The sequence below is a fragment of the Pogonomyrmex barbatus genome, unplaced genomic scaffold (assembly GCF_055798465.1).
Source record: "Pogonomyrmex barbatus isolate J1 unplaced genomic scaffold, ASM5579846v1 scaffold13, whole genome shotgun sequence".
NCBI classification, from domain to species: domain Eukaryota; kingdom Metazoa; phylum Arthropoda; class Insecta; order Hymenoptera; family Formicidae; genus Pogonomyrmex; species Pogonomyrmex barbatus.
The window spans coordinates 2,759,686-2,783,552 of record NW_028297109.1 but is presented as its reverse complement, the minus strand read 5'-3'; the positions used below and the strand labels follow the sequence as shown (position 1 = coordinate 2,783,552).

At 29.7% G+C, this 23,867-nt stretch overlaps 2 protein-coding genes across 2 annotated transcripts; one reads left to right on the top strand and one right to left on the bottom strand.

Moving 5' to 3' along the window:
* Positions 1-78: 78 nt before the first annotated feature.
* LOC105429825 (solute carrier family 25 member 32) lies at positions 79-16,763 on the top strand. The gene is made up of 6 exons (XM_011643022.2): positions 79-603; positions 11,020-11,173; positions 11,387-11,639; positions 11,764-11,877; positions 12,137-12,282; positions 14,723-16,763. Exons 1-6 carry the CDS (start codon positions 447-449, stop codon positions 14,895-14,897), a joined length of 999 nt encoding a protein of 332 aa, XP_011641324.2. The 5' UTR covers positions 79-446; the 3' UTR covers positions 14,898-16,763.
* LOC105429826 (uncharacterized) lies at positions 16,478-20,328 on the bottom strand. Its single transcript, XM_011643023.2, has 5 exons — positions 19,092-20,328; positions 17,792-17,927; positions 17,152-17,345; positions 16,889-16,996; positions 16,478-16,613 (listed from the first exon to the last, which is right to left on the bottom strand). Exons 1-5 carry the CDS (start codon positions 19,097-19,099, stop codon positions 16,478-16,480), a joined length of 582 nt encoding a protein of 193 aa, XP_011641325.2. The 5' UTR covers positions 19,100-20,328.
* Between the last annotated feature and the right edge of the window lie 3,539 nt (positions 20,329-23,867).

Below are 23,867 nucleotides of genomic sequence, written 5' to 3'. Positions count from 1 at the left end.
CTACGCTCATGTCGCTGCGCATGCGCAGCAGGCTCTACCCCTTCTACACCACTCCCTTTCTCTCAGCACCTAAAGAGCACCATTCCGCGGCGGCCCGGTCGAGTAGTATGGCGCGTGTGATGTAGCGCGGCTGGTTGGTGTTGCATAATCGGCGATAACCAGCTGTGACGGGAACGAGTGATCGTGAGAGCGAGCGAGCGAGCGAGCGAAAGGAAGAAAGAAAGAAGGAAAAGAAAAAGCGTAAGACAACAAGTCCTTGCGATAACTTTGGCGACGTGTGACGCTACTAAAGCTCGACGACAGTGCCTCCCGCGGATCAAGAGATATGCCGCAGAGTGGAGGCGCGCGTTGCTAGCGGTAGCAAGGATGCGGAATCGGGCATCGCTAATCACGGATCGGTAACGAACGGCGAGAAGCGGCGGCACGACGACAGCGTACCGCACAACATGACGGCGATCAAGGGCAGCGGCACGCCGGGCGCCCCGCGCCAGCTTAACGTCCTGAGCAACTTCAAATATGAGTACTTCGTCGCGGGCATCTCGGGTGGCGTCGTCTCGACCCTGATGCTGCACCCGCTGGACCTAATCAAGATCCGATTCGCAGGTGAGTGAGTCACGCGCGCCGTTCACGTCGCGCCGCTTCGTGCGCGCGCGAGCGCGCTCGAGAAAATGGCGGCTGTGTCACATTGCGCCAGCACGTGGTGTTTTCCGCGCCGATAAGCGATATCGAGCGGCGGTTACCTCGATTAAATTTTTTTCTTTTTTTTTTTTTTTTCTTATTGCTCGACCTCTGAAGTGATCCGGTCGGGAGAAGGAGGCACATAATAGGGAGGAATATAATAGACGTTGTTATTGTTGTTACATGTTGTGTACAAATGCGCAAATATTCGAGCTGTTTAGTTCGTGAGCTTCATTATATTCACTCGTGTATTGTTTTTGAAAGAATAATCGTGAGAAAGAAGTTATAAAATTTTTATTTTAAATTAATATTATTTCGAATAATGAATTATTTGGTTCTCAAGTGGAAAGTAAATGTTTACTTTTTTGAACAAAAGATATAGAACTGGAAAAACTAGAGGCCTGTTCTTTTTGAACTTCTTGCGTGGTTTATCTTTCTTCTTTACCTCTCCAATTGGAAAAAAAAATGAAGTGCAAGAAGTTCAGCTAAAAAAGAACAGACTTTAGAACTGTAACACATTATTATTTTTATATTTGTTAAGTATTTAGAAACTTTTTTTGCTAAATAAAAAGTCTTTCGAGCATTAAGTAATTTTTTTTTCATTTATATTTGAAGCTTTTTTGCAATCTAATTTTACTTTAAGACAGATTTTCCAAATCTTATTCAAAGTGACTTAACTTAATTTTTACTCATATTTAATTTTTCTCTTAAATTTTTACGGATTACATAGAAAATGTTGAATACAAATAATGCACTTCTTAAACAGAAAACAATCATGGAGTTTATTAGATAAATGATGTATTTCTTTCTTTTGAATTTTTATAAAAAAGTTGTATATTTTATCAAACCAAAACGTTAAGATTATGTAATGAATATTAAATAGTTTTTTTTCTAATTAGAAAACATGAAAAAGGGTACAATAAGGTAAACTTATTTAAAACTTGCATTTAAAGATTTTCTAATTTTATTTGAAATTTTAAACTAAAGTACCTGGAAAATATTAATGGAAGTACCTGGAAGATATTAATAAAATAGTATAAAGTAAGGAAATAATGAAAAATATTTTATTTAAAATGTAGAAATATTTGCGAATATATTATTTTAAAAAAATAATGTAAAATTGAATGTAATGTAACAAACATGTCATATGATTCAACTTATCTTACTTAAAATCTTAAGAAACTTATCTTACTTAAAATCTTAAGAAAGAATCAATGATTTAATTTTTGGAGTGGCTTTTTCGAATTCAAAGTATCGCATGATACCTGTGCAATCATCTCTTGCTATGTATGAAAATTGGCACTCTTTCGAATTATTGCACTTACATTGTATTTAAAATAGCATTGTTCAGAAGTATACTTTTCAAACATGTTTTGTATTGAATTCAGTATATTCAATAATGTATTACATACATTTTTTATATAGATACATTTTAGATATAATAACAATATTTATGCCTAGATATTTCTTGCAACATATAATTAATAACGCATTTGACACTTGATTGCTTGAATATATATTTTAAGATGTATTCTTACTCTCGTGTTTTAAAAAAGATCGAACAATTTATATTGTTATATGTCGTCTCATAGTTTCTTTTTATCTGCACATTGCTAAATATATATCTTGAAAAATCATACATAAAGGAATAGCTAAATATTTATATTTAGATATGTTGGAAAGTGCCTGTGTACTCCTATCTAGATACTTTGCACAAAAGATATTTATGTAGCGAACCACTGAAAATAGAGACGCTTTACATCACTGCTTACACTGCATAAGCTATTCTACACTGTATAAATTCTACGTACGACTATGCAACACCGACGAAGGAAAATCGATAACACGAAAGTGAAACAGTGAATCAGACTTAAGTCTTTTACAATCCTCTTATTAATTCTTTGGATAAACCAACCACGCGTTAAGGTGTTAATTTTTAATAAATTATAATTAACAAGTATTCTGATAAATTCAAATATTCGAATTATAAATTATAGTTTGGTCATCTTTATTTTTAAAATTTTTATGGAAAAAGATTAAATACAAAAAGAAAAATGGAACAATAGGGATAAATTAAGTCAAGGATATTTTTATTCTTAATTTTATTTATCATTATTATTTATAACAATTACATTTGGCGATGATTTTTTTATTTACATTTGAAAGATAACAATTATTAAATACTATATTTTTATATTTATTTATTATTTGCTATAGAATGTTATTTTTTAATAAATTAATTTTACTTAAATTAATTTGAATCTTTTATTCTTTCTAGATAAATTGTTTATACTTAAAAATTAATTAATAAACTGTAACTCATATTTCGATAAATTAAATATTCTAATTAGTTTTATTTTATTGTTTATTTTTTAAATGTTTATAAGAATAGATATAAAAAAAGACGAATTGGACACAGAAGAAATAGATTCGTAATTAGACTAAAATGTATTTAATTTTAATTGTAATTGCTTAATTCATTTGTTTTAATTCATCAAAGGAATTATATTAATAAAATTTTTTTTAATACATATTTTATATTATTATCTATTAATCGTACGACTGGACTTTATTCCAGCGTATAAAGTCCACAAGCTTCTTCCTGTTATACAGACAGATCAAAATATTATTCATATTTATAAAGTATTGCAACAGACAGTACGGACTTTTGTCGAGGGTGGCGATTATAGAATCTAAGCGAGCTGGTTGTAGAACTTATCGCCTCGTGATGTCGATGAAAAATTAGTGCAGAGAGCCTGAGATTGCACGAATCGAAACAGATATTTTTCTCTTTATAAATCAAATTTCTTGCAAATAATAAATTCCCCGTTAAAAGCGAAAAGTGTAACATGTTGATAAAAGAGTATTTATATCTCTCTCTTTGATCTTGAGATACATAAATAGTGAAAAGGATTTCTCTTTAAACAAAATATCAAAGTATTATGGAAGATTCTTGGTTGCAGACAATTATTGTTTTTCCGCCCTAAATTTCAATATACAAACATGAAGAATAAGATATAAAATATTTTTTTTTCTACATTTAAAAATATATGTAACAAATTAATAAGTCATTTCAACGTATTTTCACTGAAAAATACTTGTAAATATTTTGTTTCTGATGATTTACCTTTGTTACTACAAACAAAATGCTAACTGTTTGCATAAAAAAGTTAATTTTTCGAAAGTCAGATGCCAGGTTAACAAAGATTGATTCATCCTGTTTAATACGTCATGTTATGCTGTTTATTACTATCAAAAGTCAATATTATGGGCGATATCCCGCTTGTGACGATTATTATTTTGCGCAGTCTGTGAACAATAGTGAGATCATGATTTTCTGAGCACGTGCTTGTCTGAATTTATCACGATTGTTTCGCTAGCTCATCGTGTTTGTTACGATAATTATTAACATGATTAGATATTATGTAGAAACTAATGTAATCATTTAGAAATTTATTTCTTCGGAAATTATCTTTTTTTCTTTTTTGGGAAAGTTGTAAGATACGTAATGCCTTCAACCCAATACTTTAAGGTTACACACACACACACACACACACACACACACACACACACACACACACACACACACACACACACACACACACACACACATATATATATATATATGGAACATGACTAATCAATTTTCCCAAATTTTCTCAAGACAGCCCGATTTACGCTTTTTATAGTTTCAAAAGAAACATAAGATTTCCTGATTTATATAACAAATATATATATATAAAACATAAATAATGTATAATATAATATAAAGAATATTTATACTTAATATAAATAATATAAAATATGATATAAAATTCTCATTAATTAGCATTAATATATAGAAAGTTTAAATAAAATAAATTTCATTTACATGTGTTCGATGTTTATTTTACTTAAATTCTTGGTCATGAACAAAATTTAAGTTCCTAATTATTACATGTGTATCTGCTATCAGCACAATCATATATATATGTGTGTGTGTGTGTGTGTGTGTGAAATACATTTGTTAGCACATGTGAGGTTAGCACATGTTAGATAGTGTGAGAATCGTAATTTATTTAATCCTTATTTAAAAAATTAATATGTTAAGATAACTTTTTCATATATAATATAATATATATAATATATCATATAATAATAAAGACAAGATATATTAACATATGTTAATATTATAAAATACCTTGTGATTTGATGTAGTAATGAAAGAATCTCGATTTTTTGGTTGTATCTATTTTTTAATATTTACATTTCAAGTAATAATCAAATAACTATACAATGAAATAACTAATTCAGAATTGTTTATAGCACATAAGTTTTCGATCCATTACTTATTCTGTATAATTTTTCACTTTTGATTGTATTTTAAACTCAACAAAATATTTTCTTAAATCGATTATTTCTTGTTTCTATTTTTCATTATTTCAATACCTAAAGTGTGTATGTAAATGTATTTTTGAAATGAATGCTTATTTATTTGAATTTAAGTCTGAATTTGTTAAATCTAATCTAAATGTTTTATTATGATTAACATCCATGCTTTCTATGAATATTTGTTAGCGAGAATTTTTTGTCTGCGATAAAAGGAGAAGTTCTATTCTTGACTCGTTTTTATCTCAAGATCGAAATATTATTGCTGACGCGTTTCACTTTTAGTTCATAGATATGAATATATTCTTGATGGAGATATCGAAAGGAAGAAGTGTCGAAAAATATCTGTCAAAGCATCAATTATTTTAGCTCAGGTATAAGACGGAAGTCGTTCGAAATACTTCTTATTACAGTAATTCTATGTAAAATAATGAAGATTACGTTACCATAGTAAATTAATATCAACCGATATCATAGAATAGATAAATATGGATTTATATGGGAGATACATCATTTTTTACTTTATATTATATCACGAGTTCTCGACTTTGATTTTAAGTATTCTGTTTTTTCTTAGCTATCTTGATTTAAATCAGAAATTTTTGTAAAATAATATTTGAGGTATTTCATTGATAATTCTGCTTCTTATATTAGAAGATTTCTGAATAATTAAAAACAAAATCTAAAAATTAGTTATTAATAAATAAATTTGCTATTAATTTTAGTATTAACAACTAAGTTTAAATTAATTACTGAATTAAATTTCTTCTTTATTTTATTTGCAATCATTTTTATATTTCTTGCATGTTATAATAATTAATGAACATTCTTTATATTAAAAGTTAAAGTTTTATTTAACGAAATAGCTGTACATTGAATTCAGCTTCGTTGAATTTTGTTTAGAAAACGAGACAAAGAAGAGGACAAAATAGCTATTTATAAATTTTGTTTGCAAAAATCATGCGAATTACGATGTAATCCACATATAATAGCGCGATAATAACTATATATAAATAATTTTACAGTTTATAAATTAATAAAGTATATTGTCATTGATGTAAACTTATCGATAAAAACGATCGAGTTTAAGTTAATTCATAATGAAATTCAAACGGTTTTTAATAAAGTCTTGGTAATGAAAAATCAGTAATCATCGTTTTTGTTTGAAGGTGATTATAAAGGCAACATGCCTTATCACGCTTGCGAAGGCAGATAACTGATACGAGCGGTTGATATGCGAGAATATAGTACACAAGGATATTCAATTCAATATGAATAAACAAAGGGCTTGAGCTCGTGTTATCAGGAGGTTTTAAACTGATGTTACATAGTATTATTGGATTGCCGGATGAGATCAAGAGTCAGGAGAAATATAATACAATAAAGATATATGACATAATAAATAAAGATTAATATAATAAATATAATAAAGATTATTTTAATACTTATAAATGTCAATGTATTAACTTCTTCATTTAAATTATAGATTTTTTTTATTTTGAATGCAACGTTGACAATATTAGTTTAGGAAAACATATTTCTAGTTAACCCGCTTAGATGATCTATAATTTGCATCAAAATTGAAGGTAAAACACTATTTATAACTATATATACTATTTTATATGTCGGATGTTTCGATATACTGTACACATCTGTATATATGAGTTTTGTTATATATTTTGTGATATATTATAATATACTTATTTTCATTCTTTACGTCACGTGAAATGGCTTTAAAAATTCAGGATAAAATTCTATTTGTAATTTTATAAAATGGAGTAGACTAAAAATTTAAAAAATTTGAATGTTCATATATAAAATATTAGTTGAAATATGTATGTCGTGAATATATAAAAGTATATACGATATAAAAATTCAAATAGAATTTTATACTGAAATCTGATGTGAATTATAGATTGCGTAAAATGGGTTTTATAATAAAATATAAATAATTATAATTTAAAATCAGATTTACATCGGAATTTGTACAAAAAATACAGCGTGAGAAATTCGAAATTATTAAATAATTTTAAAAGACTTCTGTTTGTCAAAGAAAATTTCTTGATATTCATAAAAAAAAACAATTAAAAATGTAATTCTTAGGTTTTTCTTCTTTTTTCTACAAAGATAAGGCATTGTTTTAGTTTTTCAAAAATTCCAATATTATTTCTAAAATATCAAATTATCTGTCGAGATTTTATTCATAGTTCATCCTACGTTCACGTGTTTCTAATAAAGAAGTCTAATACGATGACACTATGTATATCAGTTTAGCCTCGTAAAATATATTTCACTCTAATCGCACGTGATGATGACCGATATGAAGATTATATAATCGTCACATATGCACAATTTATCAATGTTATTTAATATTGTCTTGTGCCATGACGTACATATTTCAACACTATATTAAAAAAAAAACAGATTACATGTTTCATTTTTCCTATTTCTGTATTTTTTAATTTTTTTCTATAATTTTGATTATCTCTTTGTCACCTATTGCGCTTATATAAATAATCAAGTTATATGACTGCAGACAAAATTAATCTTTATTTTATGATTATTATAATATTTACATGAAATAGTTTGTTTACACATAATATGATAGAAAGTAAAATTAGTTAGGCGAAAAAAGTTAATATTGGTTAAAGTATAAAAATTAAAAGTAATTATTATGCATATATATATATATATATATATATATATATATATATATATATATATATATGTAAAATATATATCTTGAATGCGCAAATTCTAATAATAAATTAATTGCAATTGACTAATTATTTAACATTGAATTATTAAACATTTATTATTATAAGTAATTACGATATTTATATTTTCTATGTTAGGATTTTTGATTTTGATTATTTATATTTAATAATTTAATATTAATTTAATAATTTATTTAATAGTATGGCCGCATTTATAAAACATTACCATTAATATTGTATTACAATAATACAGAAGTCGTAAATGATTTTATTATTTAACATATACAAGATTGATGAAAATGTGACGTATGTTTATTACAAGTTTATTAGGAGTATATGTACACAAAAAGATATATATTTTTTTAGAAATAATATATTATTTTTATATAACAGAAATTTATAGAAAATTAGATAACTATTTTGATTTAATTAAACTTATTTTTATTATTTATTTTATAATAGCTAAATTTAATTATTTATTAATGATATAATTTTTCTTATCATTTATTATTTTCACGTTACGTTTGGTATCAATAAACTGACGTCAGTATGGCTCTTGTTTTACTTTTGATAAGTGTGAACATATTGCGGTTATTATACCACTTGTATGATTGTTACTTTTGTAATGAATACATTATGATGGAATTTTTTGTGTAAGCAGAATATGATAAAGTTATTACGAAGCATTTGAATCAGTTTTAATGATAAATCGCACACAATCTTTTTATGGTGTGAAATATATTTTTTCGTATATTATCAAATTTCTACAGTTTCGGTTATTGTTTATAATTGATTTTCTTTAATAGTAATATATAGTTTAATTAATTTATTATTTAATTATACTTATTGTTTTATTATACGTATTTTTAAATATATAAAATAAATAAGTATAATGTATTACTATTAAATTAAAAATTACTTATATAGATTATGTTATACATAATATATTTGTTTACAATTTATATAACAATTAAAAACAATCTTCGAGGATATGTTATATTAGCTTTTTTCCATGTTTTGTAAATGTTCTTGTGTTTTGAGGAATTAAATCTTGGAGTTTATCCAATTTTGTAACATCTTGTCTTTATTATAATTTTTATTGACTGTTGGATCATAAGTAAACTTTGTTATACATAAGTTTGTGAAATGTAAGAGTAATGTTACGATTGAAAGTATTGAAAGTAACTAGTGAAATTTAATATTATAATCATTTTAAAAATTTTCCGTGGTAATAACATAGAACTTAGCATAGCATTAATCGTTGTTTGCATCTGCGTTGCGTACGTCAAACCAAATGAGTTGCTGTTTTGAATAACTACTTTTCCGGGTATTCATTACAAGTGCAATCAGTTTATTCATATTTATTTATTCATCGTGTTTCGAAAAGGTACGCTCGACTTCGTGTACACGTTGCCATTCGAATCAATGAAAAGCCTTCCGTTTCTATTTTAAGTTTTAAGGTTTAAAGATCTTGCCGATTATATCAGTCACTTTGATTCATACAAAAAAAAAACAATGAAAATTACGAAAAGTTTTTCGTGTTTAAAAGATTTTTTTTGATGAATTCGTTCGATCGAGTGAAGATAAAAATGTGCGAATTGGACCTTAAATGATTTCCTGAAGTAGAGAAAATAAGATTACCGCAAAAAACGGGTATTGTATACTGGTGTGTGTATGTGTGTGTCGTATTTTAAACGGAATATTCATTGGCCGTCTACCAAGCGTCAAGCCACGAGAATTCTGCGAGTTGCGTCATTAACACGTGACATTCGTTATTGAATCATTTCGTCGCACGACTGAATCACAACAGTTGAAAGTTTCTTCGAAATTTCACGTCTCAATGAATTCAGATACACGAAATAAAATTTCACATACGGATGATATGCTATCAGTATTTTTTTTTTTTTCCGAAAATATAAAACTTTTTAAAATATATAAATGCTAATTTCAAAAATATGAGTCACAATAAAACAATTCATCAAAACAGCTATAGTTTGTAGAACTATCTACAAAACTTGTTTGAAATCAAATATCAAAAGCGAATATTACAAACATATTTTGTTTAATTTGTCAGAACTAAGAAAGTAATAGATACTAGAGATTATCTCTAGTATCTATTACTCTAGAGATACTAGAGATATTCGAAGGATAAAAAAAATATAAAATAATGTAATTCGTAACATTTTATTATATAGAATCATCATAAGTACTTTGAATTGTCCTTCGAATTGGTGCTCTTTTTTATATTCGAAGGAGAGATTACGTATGAATGTGAAAGCGAAACGTTTCTTATGCTATTTTAATAACAATATTATTTCTTGGCAGTCAGTTCTTTTTAGCTTCACACGAATTCAGTTTGAAACTCATTGTAGTTACTACAGTATTTAATTGATAAAATGTGGAAAGAAATAATGCTCAAATAACATCTAAGTATGTCGAGGTATAATTAAGTGCAAATTAATGTAGGAATTCGTGGAGAAAATTTCATGGTTGAGTTTCATCAAAAGAATAGAAGATTGCAAAATTGGATAGCGGCAGCCTTCGTGCGAAATCACCGTTATTCATGACAGCGAAAGTAAATTGTTGTACTACGTGGCAGATGATCACATTTATTGCTCTTCTTTCTGACTTGTCTTACTTAATCTTGTGAATGGCATTTTTAATTTGATATTAATTGTATTAATTTTAATTTGTTTCGCATATGACGCGTAAATATGTAATAATTCGATAAAAAAAATTACTTTGCATTTCATCATCTTGTATCTACATATATATATATATATATATATATATATATATATATATATATATACATATATATATACATATATTTGATATACATATATTTGAGAAGGAAATTTCTCGGTATAAACGAGACATATCGCAAGACGATAACACTGCCTTTTCGCAATGAGATACGATACGAAAACTAACGTTGTAACGGTTAAGACGATAAAACGTGTCTATAGCGAAGGCATATGCATACGCATATTAATCGGGTATATAAATGTGAATGTATTTGACTATTAAAAATTAGGAGCTGTTTCTATCATGAGATGTTGCATTATCAGCGGTAGTTTAACAGCAGGGGCAAATGGGAAAAACATCGTATTTGTAAATAATAATTGCAGCACACATTTTTATATTTTTAATAATGCGTTAAACGCAACTCAACTGTTATACCGTTATTTTTACGAAATACATTCTAATTAATACAATTTATTTTAATTCTTTTTTATCTTCTTTCTGGTTGCAGTGAACGATGGTCAAACGAGGACGACACCGCAGTATAATGGACTTAGAAATGCCATCTCTCAAATCGTGAAAACTGAGGGTGTGCGTGGACTTTACAGAGGCGTAACGCCGAACGTTTTAGGATCGGGCAGTTCGTGGGGTTTTTATTTCTTTTTGTAAGTACAGTAACGATCATCGATTGCTCTAGAAAATTGATTTAATTATTAATAAGCTAGTGTGGAAAATCGATTTGCATATGTAATAAAAATCTCGATTCGCAATTATCGATTAGCGTTATATGTTGTAGTCTTGTAAAAAATTTAACATTTATTTTGTATGTGCATTTTTCCTGATATTTTTATGCTAATTAAATACGAATTAATTTGCAGCTATAACACGATAAAGACTTCGATTCAAGGTGGCAATTCGAAGAAACCTCTTGGACCGTCCATGCATATGTTCGCTGCTGCTGATGCCGGAGTGCTTACCTTGCTCATGACTAACCCGATCTGGGTGGTAAAGACGCGGCTGTGCTTGCAATATGCTGAGGACGTGAATCTGGCGGAATCCAAGAAGTATCGCGGCATGATTGATGCTTTAAAGAAGATTTATAAGACGGAGGGTATTAGAGGCTTATATAAGGCAAGCATATTTTTCTGTTTAAACTTTAAGTTATAACTTGAAATTGAAATAAAATTAAAGTTATTGTTTTGTTAGTGATTTTATGTGATTACTGAAATTTATCGTATTTTTTATATTTTTGCAGGGTTTAGTTCCTGGGTTGTTTGGTGTTTCACACGGTGCGATACAGTTCATGGCGTATGAAGAGATGAAGAATAAGTACTATAATTACTTGAACGTACCCATCGATACGAAATTGGTAAATTGATTTCGTTTTTATCGAAATTTTTGTAGCTAAAAGAATCAAATTCAAGACGAATCCTAATCGTAAATCGTCATATTAATTTTTATTTTGCAACGTTACTTTCTTTCGTTAATCTATATTCTTTGCACGAAGAGCATAAATAATAATCTATAAACATGACATTTTAAGTTTAAAGTAAATAGAGGAATGTTTATAATTAATATATTTAGAACTAATAAATATGAATAATATTTTTAATTTTTTATTTTTTTAGAGTACGACTGAATACATCGTCTTCGCGGCGATGTCAAAGCTGATTGCTGCAGCATCGACGTATCCTTATCAAGTGGTGAGGGCACGACTTCAAGATCATCATCATGATTATCGGGGTACCTGGCATTGCATCCAATGCACATGGAGGTCAGAAGGGATCAGGGGTTTCTATAAAGGCTTATCACCATACCTTTTACATGTTACACCAAACATATGTTTGATTATCCTTATTTATGAGCATTTTACTAACGGTAGTTAATTTGCGTTAACATCTTATTATTACAAATGTAAAAAAACTTTTTAGGCAATTTTTTTTTTTTTTATTTTACTCATTTAGGGCGTAATATCCCCCGACTTACCAAAACTTATGATGAAAGGTGCTCACTTATAATGCGTAAAGTGCATATAATTTTTTGATGTAGATCATGATACCCAATTGTTTTAAGATGAATATCATTATATATCATTGAAATAGGTTACAATGCAGAATAATTCTCGTTTTTCGAGAAAGTTTTTTTTATTATCTATTTTTATCTGAATATTTTTGGAAGATTCGGGAGGGTTAGAGAAATGATTATTAGTAACAATTTTTATTCTATTCCGTAATAGACGTGTAGATAATGTATTAATTTTCTTTTTAGCACTCGTGAAATGAGAGTACATGATGTTTTCTATCATTTGTATTTCTATTAATTTATATTAGGTTTGTAGAAATGTACGGTGATAAAAAAGAATTGACCGACATGGAAAAATAGCTTAAACAATTACTTGTACTGTTGCCGTTTTAATTTTCCACATAAATTGCAATACGATGATTATAAAGAAATAGATCTTGAAATGGCAATATGTTTCATAGTTTGTGGCAGGTATTGTGCGTTGAATGTATACGTCTTATTTATTTATCCATTTATCCTTCAATCCAAGTACACTGAGAGACTGCGATAATATAGAACGGACAAAGTTACTTTATTTCTCGATACGAATACGTTGTTAATTTAAATAAATTTATGACGGAATTCGACATGTTTTATGTAAGGATAGTTTTTTGCTGTAACAAAAATGTATTCTAATTGAAAAATATCTTTTCATATTAGATACTTTGCAACTGACGAGTATGAGTATGATCGTCTTTTGTTTGCCGAGCTATATAGATATCTGAGTATCAACTAAACTGGATTTAGTTGAACACACCTAGATAGATATGCTTGGTTACGCGCATGCGGTTATGCGGAAGGAAGTGAGGAATGCATATTTCATACTAAAGTATGAGATAATTAATGCTCTATTCAAATATAAGAGAGCTGCAAGAAGAGATGCATCCGGTTTATAACGGTGTAATCTTGGATAGTTAATTAATAACCAAATATTTACGTAACTATAAAAATAACACACACGATATACGTATTATGTGTAACGTTTGAACAACTGACGCATAGTATGTGTGAGCCCATATGTAAACTCTGATGATTTCTGTGTCTTCGTTCGACTCGAGTTTCAGTGCGGACTAGACGTCGCTTAATTTAGCGATTTCTTCATTAAGTTATATTTTAGCAAATATAGTAAAAGTTCGCTGCATTCTACCTTGTCCCTCTTTCTTTTTTTGTTTTACGAAGCGACTCTTTCTGTATACCAATACTTTACCTCATTTTAAATGAAATATATAGAGTCCTTTAGATCAATTTTGCAAGGAGTCGTAGAGTCTGGCACTCGGAACGTACGATAAATAGCAATAAGTTTCTTCATCGCAATCTGTAAATAATAGACGAATTTATTTATATCAATTTCTTTAACCATAAATCTAAAATCTGTTTCTTCGAAGGAAAAAGAGTGGAAACGGAAACGAAGGAGTATATTTAAAGCAACATTGTGACGATATTAATAAACACACGCACACATATCGAAAAGTGTTATTAAATTAATTCGACTATCTCCAGTCACTTATTCAAGCTTTTACCTAGCTTTATCTCTTCATTCTGCAATTCTTTTTATTGATGTCTATTGATTTTATTTTCTTGACAACGCAGAGGACAGAAAGGTGTCATTGTTAATTATGATTTAAAAAAATATACATTTTAGATATATTTTCCATTTTAAAACTCTTATCATTACGGTTGTCTTATTTAAAACAAGTAGCATGTAGAAAGGTATTGTGATTGAATGTGTTATCGAGTTTACGATATGCTTCGATAGTTTATTAAGCCACCAGCAGTACGATTTTTGAATGTATTATACGATGAATCGATGTTGGATATATATTGTAATTAAATTACACGTTATACATATACATATTATAATTAAAGAATGAGATAAAGAGAAATAACATTGGATTTGTGCACGGTTAAGTTTTTTTGAATTTGATTCTATAGTCAGAGTTAGAGAGAAACAGAGATATTGCTTCTGTTTCATAAAGTAACGTTAATGTGTTCCTCACATTTTTACAATATTTATATTTAATATTCATATTTTTACAATACATTTTATATAGCGTCAAGAATCGTACGCGGGTTAAATAATGTCTCAAAATTCTTCGCGTTTTTAGTTATAAAATAAAGTAAAACAAAGGCGTATTGCTGGTGGTTCGTTGCAGGTATGAGGGTTGGCATGGCTTTTACAAGGGTTTAAGTGTAAACCTGACCAGAGTGACCCCGGCGACAGTTATCACATTTGTGGTCTACGAAAATATGTTTCATTATCTGCAATCCAGACGCACTTCGATGGGAGAAACAATCGCTGTGCCTGCGGTTAACAAACTGAAGGATTAGATAAAATCAAGAGATCTAATGGAGTTTTACTGAAGTAATCTGGACGTGCTTGGAGTTGTACACATTATGTCTCTCTGATGACATATACACCCGAAGGAGTAAATCATAATAAATCATTTGCAATCAAATTTTTTACTTTAGAAAAATGAAGATACATAAAAAAGCACAATAATTGCAATTTTTTTATTAATGTACTGCAAAGGTTGAAATTAACATAAGAAAGGCTACAAGTATCAGAAATAATGATTTCAAGAAAAACTCATTTTTTCGTTATTTAATCTTTCTTTTAGGACGAACTGGGATAACAAATATTTCTCACTTTGATTTTATTGATTTTATTGATTCAATATATTATACATACATATATTAGATATTAAAATGTCATCCATAATCCTTCTGAACGTTGGTCCTTTCATTCTATTAATTAAATGATAATTGTCTTAAATTCTTTATTGGTTTTCCATTGATATAAGAAGACTTTAGCAGAAAAGCTTTAATAGATTAGCAGATCTTTATAATAGTCTATTATATTTTTATCATAAATAAAATAAAAATAGAATGATTGAAAATTGCGAATGAAGAAGTTTTGAGTGCTGTGTTGATCTGATGGTTATTTTCATTGATTACATTTTTATTTTTCATGAATATAATTTAATTTAAAATTATATTTGTGACAATTTTCAAAAAGTACAAATTACTAATTTATTTAGATTTCATATTTCTTTTGTGTTTAATTTTAGTTATAGATTTTGTTACAATTTTACAGATAAGATTTATACTTTGCAATTTGTAACATCTGAAACATTTATAATTTGAATTCTTTTGAAATACATAAATAAAAATATATAAATACATAATGAAAATTAAAATAGAAAAAGAATTCCGCATATTATGCTTATTTAAAAATTGTTTTATTGAAAAATAATTTCTTAATAAACTTAATATTACAAAATTTCTTATTTTTAAATCATATCTTTCTTTTCTTCTTTAGATGTCTTTATTCAAGATACAATTAAGTTTTTATTGATGATTTAAAGAAAATTTCATTTAATCAAACATCTGAAAATTTAAGTCCGTCATTTTTTTTTGTAATATTCACATCATAAAACATTAACTAGCTTTCCTTTCTTTAATAAACTTGATATCACAAGAAATGTCTAAGATTAAAATGGATAAAAACTTTAAGTTTTATATATATATATATATATATATATATGTGTATGTATGTATATATAAATTAAAATTTAAGAAGAAACGAACAAAGCAACCTAGTTATATGAAAAGAGCAGATTAAAACATTCCCAATTTTTGTAATTTTTGTTACTAACTACTTTTGATGTTAGGCTATATTAATAAATTGAGAAATATTCTCAATTTTTTTACCACTTTATACTTATTTACATTATCAAAATTTGCCAAGGTAGTACTCGACATCTTGTAAGAAAAGAGAAATCATCACAAATTTTAATAATTGTAACAGTTGCATTGGATATTTTGAATGATCTTTCGACAGACAGGCTATTCGAATTGATAAATTTTTCACATATGATAAATTTTTCCCGATGTAATCAGAAAAAAAATTATTCGGTAGTGATAAAATGGCTTATTAGATCTAAAGGATTTATAGGACATTTATTGTAATGTTGATCACAGTGTTGTTCATATTCGGCCTCTATGATTTCATCCGGAAGATTTTCACTCATCGACATAGAAGGTCTACAACAAAGCAATGCGAATAAACATAATTTTTATATTATTTGTCGTATCATACTTGATATATGTGACAACACAAATATCTACTGATATGAGTATACTTTGAATAAATAAAAAAAAAAAGGTTTATCGGATAAACTGATCTAAAACCAATTTCCTAAATTTTCAGCACTCCATTTTCTTATCCTTTATTCTTGTTATATGTTGTACATGTTATAACTTGCTAATTTTATTCTTATGTGATATAATTTAAATAATTATTCTTTAGGAATACTTACGTGAATATGACTTGAAGGATATCGCCAAGCACACCGTTTTTGTTTAAAGAGTATTTCTCAGCTTCGCAGATTATTTTTAGTAAACAATCTTGTCCAGGATAGCCCAGGCTACAAAATATAATTATGTAAATAAAATTACATGATTTTTTAGAACTTATAAAACTTATTTCAGAACTTGTAAAATTATATTTTGAAATTTTAAAGACTATGACATAATTGTATAAAAGGATAAAAAGTAATACTTAGTTATATTATGCTATTACCTGTCCATTTTGCTTGTGATCACCTTATACACTAATTGGCGATTGATACTTCGTTTTGTATAATAACTTCCTTCGTGTATGTAAAAGTAAGTCGAATTGAATTCGGATGGTAATTCATAATTAGCTTCGAAATAAAATGATACCGCTATAGATTTGTCTGGAATATCTACAGGAATTCCCACGGCGAAAAATATCTATGAATCAGTTAAATATCTTCACACTAATATAATATGCCTATTAAAAAAATGGAAAAAAATCATATAAATCAATTGAGTTTCAACTAAACCTCTATTCTTTAGAATATTAAATTAATATTAAATATCGATATATTAATTTATTTAAATACAATTCTGCAAAAGTTGCTAAAAGCAAATTGCAGTTAATATTTCTTATATTTTGTAATTTTTTTTGTAATAAATAATATACTCGTGATGGACAAAAAATTCGAGTAGAACGGAATTGCTGTCATGTCAAACATGTTGTTATTTTGATTTTTCTCGATTTCATTCGGCAGAATTTCGTTCACATTTCACGAACGTAACCTGCTTGAAATGCGAATGATTAATATTGAGTTAACAGACTGCCCGTATAGTCCGAGACGCATTTAGTAGATGAAAAATGAATGATTGATCCACCGTACCCCTGTATTGCTACCCTCGGGAAATCCGATAGATCGTATATGCCTCGATATACCATGTGTAATATTTTTCACTCCTGATACATGTGTTGACTTCATAAAGTACCACATCAGGAGAACCAGCACTGTAATATAATTTCTGAAATATTTCAAGACTCAATTTCATTACATATATTTTTTCAGTTTTCAGTTTTAAACAGTTTCGTTTTTATTTTACAATTTTTAATATTTAGAAACAATACTGTTTTGTAAAAATATTATAATTAAATTATCATTAATAATATCTCTTTTTTTCAACTATCATATAAATATTATTGATTTAATTTAATATTATTTTTCTCTATAATGTTCATTTATTTCTCTTATTTATTTGAGTCCAATTTAAATAACTTATAATTATTTATATAGAAAATTTCTCTGTTTTTGATCAACGATGTAATCTGATCTTAATTACACGTATGTATTTATGTAATTTTTGTTTTGAAATCAGGGAAAACATTTGAAGAGAAAATGCCGTGCGTAACTTAAATTTGTTTTGTAAAATAACATCGTAAAATAAATAGTTGCAATGTTTAGACACTGAAATGATATTTTCAGAGTTTTATCGAGAGCGTTTGCGATACCTCGGATATTGTTCATTCGGAATTCGTACGTGAGTTTCACAGGACGATCGATGTGTCGATATAAAAAAAAATGAAGGAACACACATCGGCGTCTGTTTATTCATTTCTTCATTTCGCGTGCTATTTTGATTTCGCGGTTGCTTCATTGGTTTTCATGCGCATACAAATACCAGGCGATTTTGATCGTCCCACGCGCAATTGCGCAACAATTTTTACTACCAAAGTAGAGTAAGAAAGGGAAAAATATATTTTTCCTATGATAAACGGCTCATAATATAGATATGTGTTATAGTGTTTTCAACTGAAGTGAGTTTAATTGATTCAAGTTCGAATTTAAGCTCGATTAAGAGAATAAAATATTAAATTATTAATAGGTTTATTTATATTGTGAAACAATTTTTATAATTATGTTTTTGATGTCTTTTTTAAATATTAAGTATCTAACTGTTATAAATATAATCAGTTTAATTATAATCAGTTTGATTATAATATCAATATAATAACACAAAGTAGATCGTATGACGTAATTATTACTCTCGGGGCGATCACATACACTGCAGTTGAAAATGCTATTAGTTTTGTGTTCTTCTTTCTTCTTTCTTTTTGTTATGTATATTTTTTTATGATCACAATCTTAATTTTTAACAGCGCCATTTGCAGAGAGAACTTGAAATACTTACTTGCTCATTTTTCTAACGTACAAACTGGGCACAAGGCTCGCACAAGGTTTTTCCCGAGTAGCATTGGCGGATTGTATGCAGTTTAAATGTTTTAAGATCGAAATAAAATTGTTGCGAATTTATGCGAAATAAAAATTGTTGTTTGCGCAAGGTTAATAATTGCAGCCATTACTAGGATACAGTTTACTGTTTCTCGTCTCGTTATATACGCAGTTTGGTGCTAACGCAGCGATGTTTAATTTTTTACGAATCTCACTTAACGCTATCAAAGATTTTTATTTTTTTCCAATTGTGTGATACGAATGTTTTTAATATTTACCGATGTTGACACACCTCAAATGATTCATTTTTATTTAAATGTTTTTTTTCAACTTATTAGTTTTATTTCATACTAATGGATCGTGTATACATGTTAATATTTCATTCACGCGAATATAATTATTTAAATTACCATGCAATACGAAACAGTTTGTGTTTGCTATGCTGTGCACTAAACAAATATTTTGATTATAGAATCTAGTAGTCTTACCAAAATATTGTCCTTGTTCCATATTATATAGCAAGATTGCATTTCAAAGCTATTTTAGTACCTGATGAAAACTTGATGAAAAATGTAGATTTATACATGATATTTCGTACCCGTATTTCGTTTCTTTTTATCTTCTTTTTATCTTATATTTTTCGTTTAATCTCCGTATCGATCTTTTTTAAATTTCAATATTAAATATTTGATAATTATGTTTTAAATCAAAATTAAATCCAAAATTGATTCATAATTAATCAAAGAATATTTTCTTTTTTATACCTTATTATCAAAAGTTAAATTTATAAGAGACTTTTAATTTTAAATTTCATTTCATAATTTAAGAAATTAGTAATTGTAATTATTTTTTTTTATTAAACTTGAAAAATTAATGCAAAAATACGAGCGTTCGCGACAAGTTTATAATCGTAAACTGAGACATATCGAACGCGGTATCAGCCAGCTTCAGTCGTTCAGATGGCGGAATGAGATTATGGTCCGCGGAATGCATTAATCCCGCGATCAGTATGCGTCTAGCACTAATTGAATTAATAATGGAATTGCAGGTCGGCTGTTTCTGCCTTGTTTGGTACATTCCTGATTCAATGGCGAAACTCGTAATTATTCCGCGGGACTTTACGTACCGGGCCGACCGCCGGACACGGGCCTGGATGCCGCAGAACAATGCTCGGGCACCACCTTTCGCCAGTAGTGGTCCCCAATTGGAATATATCCCGGCACGAAGTTTCGCACACTAAATACATTATTGATTAGCGCACCATGAATTTAGTGGTCTCCGCCGCGCCTTGCGGCTTGAGTACTCGGTGGCATTCGGTTGCAGGAGGGCAGCAGTCATTTTTGGGTCACGAAGTGCGCCTCCACCTGCATTGTGCATACGTGTACGTGCAACGGTGGTCGTGTACTTCGGTTTTCGAGAATGTCACCCCTCCCCCCTTCCCCCCGTCGTCTGAGCCGCGCCCGTCGTCATTCTCTCCCACGTGACTTTCTGTTAAGTTTATCCCGGATTTGCATTTATAATCCGTGCACGGTTTTCCGATCGATATTTGTACCAGTACATTTGTCACAAATCATCACGCTTTCTCGAAGAGATATTGAAAAGAGGTAATTACAAAATTATGTGGCGAGTTTTATATTTTTAAGATCAATTTTTTTTCATTATTTCCCGCAAGATTTTCTCTCCATAATATATATCTTTTGTTATTTGTTTCAAAGGTGAAATAATATTATTTTTAAAATTGTCAGCCGATGCGAGCCGTCGTTTTCTCGTTCTATTTATCGTCGAGGAAAAATCTTCGCGGATGTTGCTCGACGTGGAATGAAGTACGTTTAGCATTTACTCTTGTTATTTTTCTCCCGCGTGAAATAATTTGCCTGATACGTGCGAATCGTCTTGGACGAGGAAGTCGAGTAATATCGTGCGTTCATTGAAATAAAGGATGCGAGATTTACGGGGAAATTGCGCGCGCGCGCGCGCGCGCGAGAAAAGCTTTATGAGGCTCGATGGGTACGTGGAATAACGTTGGAGATTTTTCGCTGCAATTTTCCGCGAGGCCGCGGAATGCGAGACACGGTTTTTCTCTCATGTGTGCAATGAGAAAAAGGAGGCAATGACGCGGAGTGAACGCGGGCGCAACGCTGGAACGCATTCGCGTGCATTGTCGTTGTACGATCGTGAAAAGCGATCGCGATAGGTAGGCAGCGCGAGAAATTCGAAAAATGCAGAGCGAAGCCATTTAAACGACGCTGGAGTGCCGACACATAAAGGTAGCACTAGTCCGCGTAAATCTTTTAGCGCGATTTTTATAGAATCTATAAGGACTACAGTGTGTATTGAGATCTTATAGATATTTCACATTTTCCTTTGCACTCTCTTGAAGAAGAGAGTTGTTACGTACAGATGCTATTGAAATGAAAAATGTAATTTCAGAAATCTGACTCAGAAGGAATTGCGGAGGTATTGTATTGAATTATTATACTAAAGATATTTAAAGTTTGGTTGTTGGATGATTTATAATTTGAATTAGTTTTTAAATTTTATTTTAAACAATTTATAATTTGTATCGAAATTCACGTAAAATATTCTATTGCCGTATACAAGATACATAAACCAACAACAGGGAGAATTAGAATACGTACAATACACAGTTTATCTTATAATTTGTATTACTCCGCGTGAGCAAATAAATTTGAAATTAAATTAAGCAGAAAAGTTCTGTATTTTGCAATAAGAAGTGATTCGTTTATTTGGTATATATATATATATATATATACATGAAATATAAATTAAAGTAAAAATATGTAATATAAAAAAATGAATGAAGATATATTAAATTTATAATTTTGAAATACAATACAGATTATATATAATAAAAATAAAAGTTTAAAATAAAATATTTATAATTTTGTATCACACACACACACACACACACACACACACACACACCACACACACACACACACACACACACACACACACACACACACACACACACACACACACACAATGTGTATATATATGTATACTTTTTATATTTTATTTTTATATTTTATATTTTATTTATATGTATTCTTAATTTTTTAAATACCTTTTTTATATTACATTACATAAAATTATAAATAAGGTTTTCTCCTAAATCTTGATAAACAAATTATAGATCGTCTAAAATGCATTTAATTAATAAAAATGTATTGATTTAAGCATGAATTAAAAATGTATAAAATAATACAAATAATACAAAGATTAACACTCTAATTTATAAAACAAAAAATAATACATTAATGAGAATATACAGGATGATCGCAGAAGTCCGAGCGAACAAAAAATTCTATCGAATCAAACCGCGGGGATCAAGACTAGCTTCGGGGGTTTGTTCGTCCTGCGGTGTGTAGATGGCGGCTCCTGGTCGGTATCTGGGATTCTCAGCCCCGCCCATGTGATTTAAACGACGACCTTTCCAATATCGATGCACACACACACACCCCACACCGGGTTCGACGGGTGGTCGCAAGATTCTCGAGGGTGAATGACTGAACGGTGGTGAACATTTGCATCTGTTACGCGCTTTCGCGTCTGCGTTTTCACAAAAATTCATCTTTCGTCTCGATAACATCGTATGATTCGAATGTTTCAAGAAAGAGGGATGTCGTGAAATTAATAAATTGTAGAAGCTATGTGTATCGGCATGTCAAATTATTATGGAAATTGATGTTATGGGGAGAGGGAAAATTTTCATGTTAGATTAATGGGTTATACGAGTCAAGTCGAACGGATGCCTCTATTCTATTTTAGTAAAATATTTTAGTAAAATAGTAATCTCATTTAACAACGACGATTTTGCAATCATTACGTAGTGATGAAACGATTATTTTGTTTAAATAATTATAATTTTATAAAGAAACGATAAGATACACATATAAGATGAATTATTACTTTGTATATATAGTAATAGTTAAAGTCAAAGTGCTATTAAACACTTACTTAAAATCATATGATAGACGATAAGCAATATCAATAAAGTATAATTAATTTTTACGTTTAAATTAAATTAAAATCAGAATCCTTGTAGATCAACAGTTTAACAAATCGCAACTCGAACAGATAATGAGTGGCTACTGATTCGAATATTTAAGCACACAATACGCGGGATTCGCTTCGCTTTGAAGGAGGGAAGGAGAAGCACGTATGTATCTGGCACACCCCATTCAGAGTACTGGAATGTCGAAGTACCGGCGCACGACCGCAGGCCGGCGCGATGCGACGTAACGCGGGTGAAAAGTTCAACAGACAGATTTGCATCGGAATTACATCGCATAAAAGCCGCGCCCCAGAGCCCCCCCCCCGACCCGCCGCTGTCGACAGCCGCAAACGGGCGCAACCGCATTAAATACTGCCCGGAACACACCGCTTTCTTCCCTATCCCTACTTATTTACCTGTCAGCGTTTCCCTCGGATCGCCCCGGGCCACGTCAGACGAGTTTCGTCCTCCACTTTGGCCCCAAGTTCGGCGCTCGGCTTTGAGCAGCGCGAGAAGCGAGACGATTATGAGCTTACTCGCCGGCAGTTGGATTTGGCGACTTACGACTTAACAAGAATTAATGCCGCGAAGTAGTCCTAATCGCCAAAGAAAAGGCAGATAGAGGGGGGGGGGGAGTGGCACATCGAATCAGGGATGAAGAACGAAATCACGTCGATAATTATGAGATAATTACGTTCTGATTACGACGATTTCTTT

Coding starts and splice junctions, on each gene's coding strand:
- LOC105429825 (XM_011643022.2), top strand. CDS start 447: ATGACGGCGATCAAGGGCAGCGGCACGCCGGGCGCCCCGCGCCAGCTT. Junction 604..11,019: donor AATCAAGATCCGATTCGCAG/GTGAGTGAGTCA, acceptor TTCTGGTTGCAG/TGAACGATGGTCAAACGAGG. Junction 12,283..14,722: donor TGCATCCAATGCACATGGAG/GTCAGAAGGGAT, acceptor GGTTCGTTGCAG/GTATGAGGGTTGGCATGGCT.
- LOC105429826 (XM_011643023.2), bottom strand. Junction 17,346..17,791: donor CCGAGGGTAGCAATACAGGG/GTACGGTGGATC, acceptor ACTGATTCATAG/ATATTTTTCGCCGTGGGAAT. Junction 16,997..17,151: donor ATCACAAGCAAAATGGACAG/GTAATAGCATAA, acceptor TATATTTTGTAG/CCTGGGCTATCCTGGACAAG.